The sequence below is a fragment of the Pteropus vampyrus genome, unplaced genomic scaffold (assembly GCF_000151845.1).
Source record: "Pteropus vampyrus isolate Shadow unplaced genomic scaffold, Pvam_2.0 Scaffold881, whole genome shotgun sequence".
NCBI classification, from domain to species: domain Eukaryota; kingdom Metazoa; phylum Chordata; class Mammalia; order Chiroptera; family Pteropodidae; genus Pteropus; species Pteropus vampyrus.
This window is the reverse complement of record NW_011889662.1, coordinates 22,685-24,567: the sequence shown is the minus strand read 5'-3', so window position 1 is coordinate 24,567 and position 1,883 is coordinate 22,685. Positions and strand designations below refer to the sequence as shown.

Below are 1,883 nucleotides of genomic sequence, written 5' to 3'. Positions count from 1 at the left end.
GGTAGAGGCCTATGGGGTGTGGAGGAGTGGTATTGTGTGTTTACAGCCCTTGATTGCCAGTTCGGATGCTAAAATGCATGCTTAGGGCTGAGGAAGGCTGCTGGGGGCCTGGAGAATCCCACAGCACACAAGCTTATTAAGAAATTGCTTGATTTGTCCTCCCTGAGGATCAAATATTAAATGGGAATCTAGCAGGCTCCTGGCTCATCCTTCACAGAGCCCAGGACCATGTAAGGAAAGGAAGGGCACTGGCAGAAGCCTGAGCCATGCAGACCAACCCCTAGACTTCCTCTGCCTGATGCTCCCCTACCTGACCCTTTCTCTGTCTCACTGTGTTCATCCACCTCCTTTCTATTCACAAGACCCTCCAAGCCTAAGCATCTATATGCTCAGCTTCCTGACCTCTGTCCTCCTATATTCATTGATTTCTCCATCTCTTTTTCTTTCTTTCTCGTTATTTGTCTTTTGGCTGTGCTCCTCATTTGAGGTGGGGAGAAAAGTGGATGGGAGTGAAAAATGTTGCTATGGAACTGAGGCAGTTGGCCTCCTCTGCAGCCCACTGAGGATATGGGAAAAGACACTGGTAGGAGAGATAAAGGTAGGGATGATAAGTCAGGGAAAGGAGTTGATTGAAGGTTCATGGCAGTCATTGAGCTACAGGAAGACACTGAAATTGGGAAGAGCTGTGAATCTCTCGTTGGGGAAGCAGAGGTAAGAAACCACCTTCAGAAGGGGTTATGATGTCCTGGCATTCCTCTCTGGCACAGCCCTAGGCCATTACCTGTGATGGCTCAAAGGAGGGTCATAGTGAGCTTGGAGCCCCATATTCATCTCTCCCTGGCCCTTCATCCCTCTTTGCTTTGAACTCTCCTTTTTTCTTCAATTCTAAGCTATATTCTAGTCACCAAGTATGTAGCAGGGACTGGGAGTGGGATGCGAATTGAGGGACTCCTGCAATAGATCAGGCATCAGGTCTAGATAAAACTGGAAGAAGAAGAGCATAGAGAGACGGACAAGTCCTTAACTCTTACACATGTTGTGAACCAGAATTCCTCCTGCCCACCAGCATAACTGGTCGTGATGCATCCTAGACATTTTGTCTGATCCTCTCATGGGTCAGCAAGTTTAATACCACATCTTGTTTGTCCATTTCTCTTCAGCTCCTATTACAGGGCCTGATAGGTAAGATGTCCATCAAATTGTCTTCCTCATGGTATCGTTTCTCAAATGGTCACTAAAGACCATTTCTTGACCATTTGATAAATGTTGACCATCTGATAAGTGACACCATGAGAAAGAGGATTTGATGGTAACTAGAATTACTGAGTTCCAGCCCTGTGCTGGACTCAATGCTAGGTACTTCACACATATCATGTATTGCTTCTCATGGGATCTCTCCCTGGGAAATTGAGCATCAAAGAGGTTTCATTGCTTGAACAGGACCAGAGTAGAAGTACTAAGACTTGAACTCAAGTCCTCTATTTCCAAATTCCATGCTCCTGCACTAGAATACACCGCATTCTATGGCATCACAGAATCAGTGCTAACTGTGAAGCAATAAATTAAACTCAAGCACAGTCTTTAACTGGGGCTCCCTGGCTATCATGAATCTCAGGTTCAGGAGAGAAAGGGACTCTAAAGGATAGCTTACCATTGGAAGGAGTATTCCCACCAGGCTGAAAGGACTTGGAGATGCCAAATCTGTCTTTAAGCAAAAAAGAAAAAAAATACAGCTGTTATTCTGCCTCACTCATAGCTTTAGGGTCAAGCACGAAGACCCTTTCCTTTAGTTATGGGTAAGGCCAGGAAAAGGCAGAGCAGTGAAAGACACCACCTAAAAGAAAATCAGATGTGAGGAAGCTTCCAGAAGGCCAAAAGATTCA

The 1,883-nt window shown here is 45.5% G+C and overlaps 1 protein-coding gene across 1 annotated transcript in view; it reads left to right on the top strand.

Annotated features, from left to right (window-relative positions):
- The first annotated feature begins 639 nt into the window (after window positions 1-639).
- The window catches only part of LOC105309841 (olfactory receptor 2D3-like), a 7,035-nt gene continuing 5,791 nt past the window's right edge, over window positions 640-1,883 (top strand). Inside the window, 1 exon segment of the mRNA XM_023526450.1 lies at window positions 640-711. Coding sequence (XP_023382218.1) covers window positions 640-711 — 72 coding nt within the window.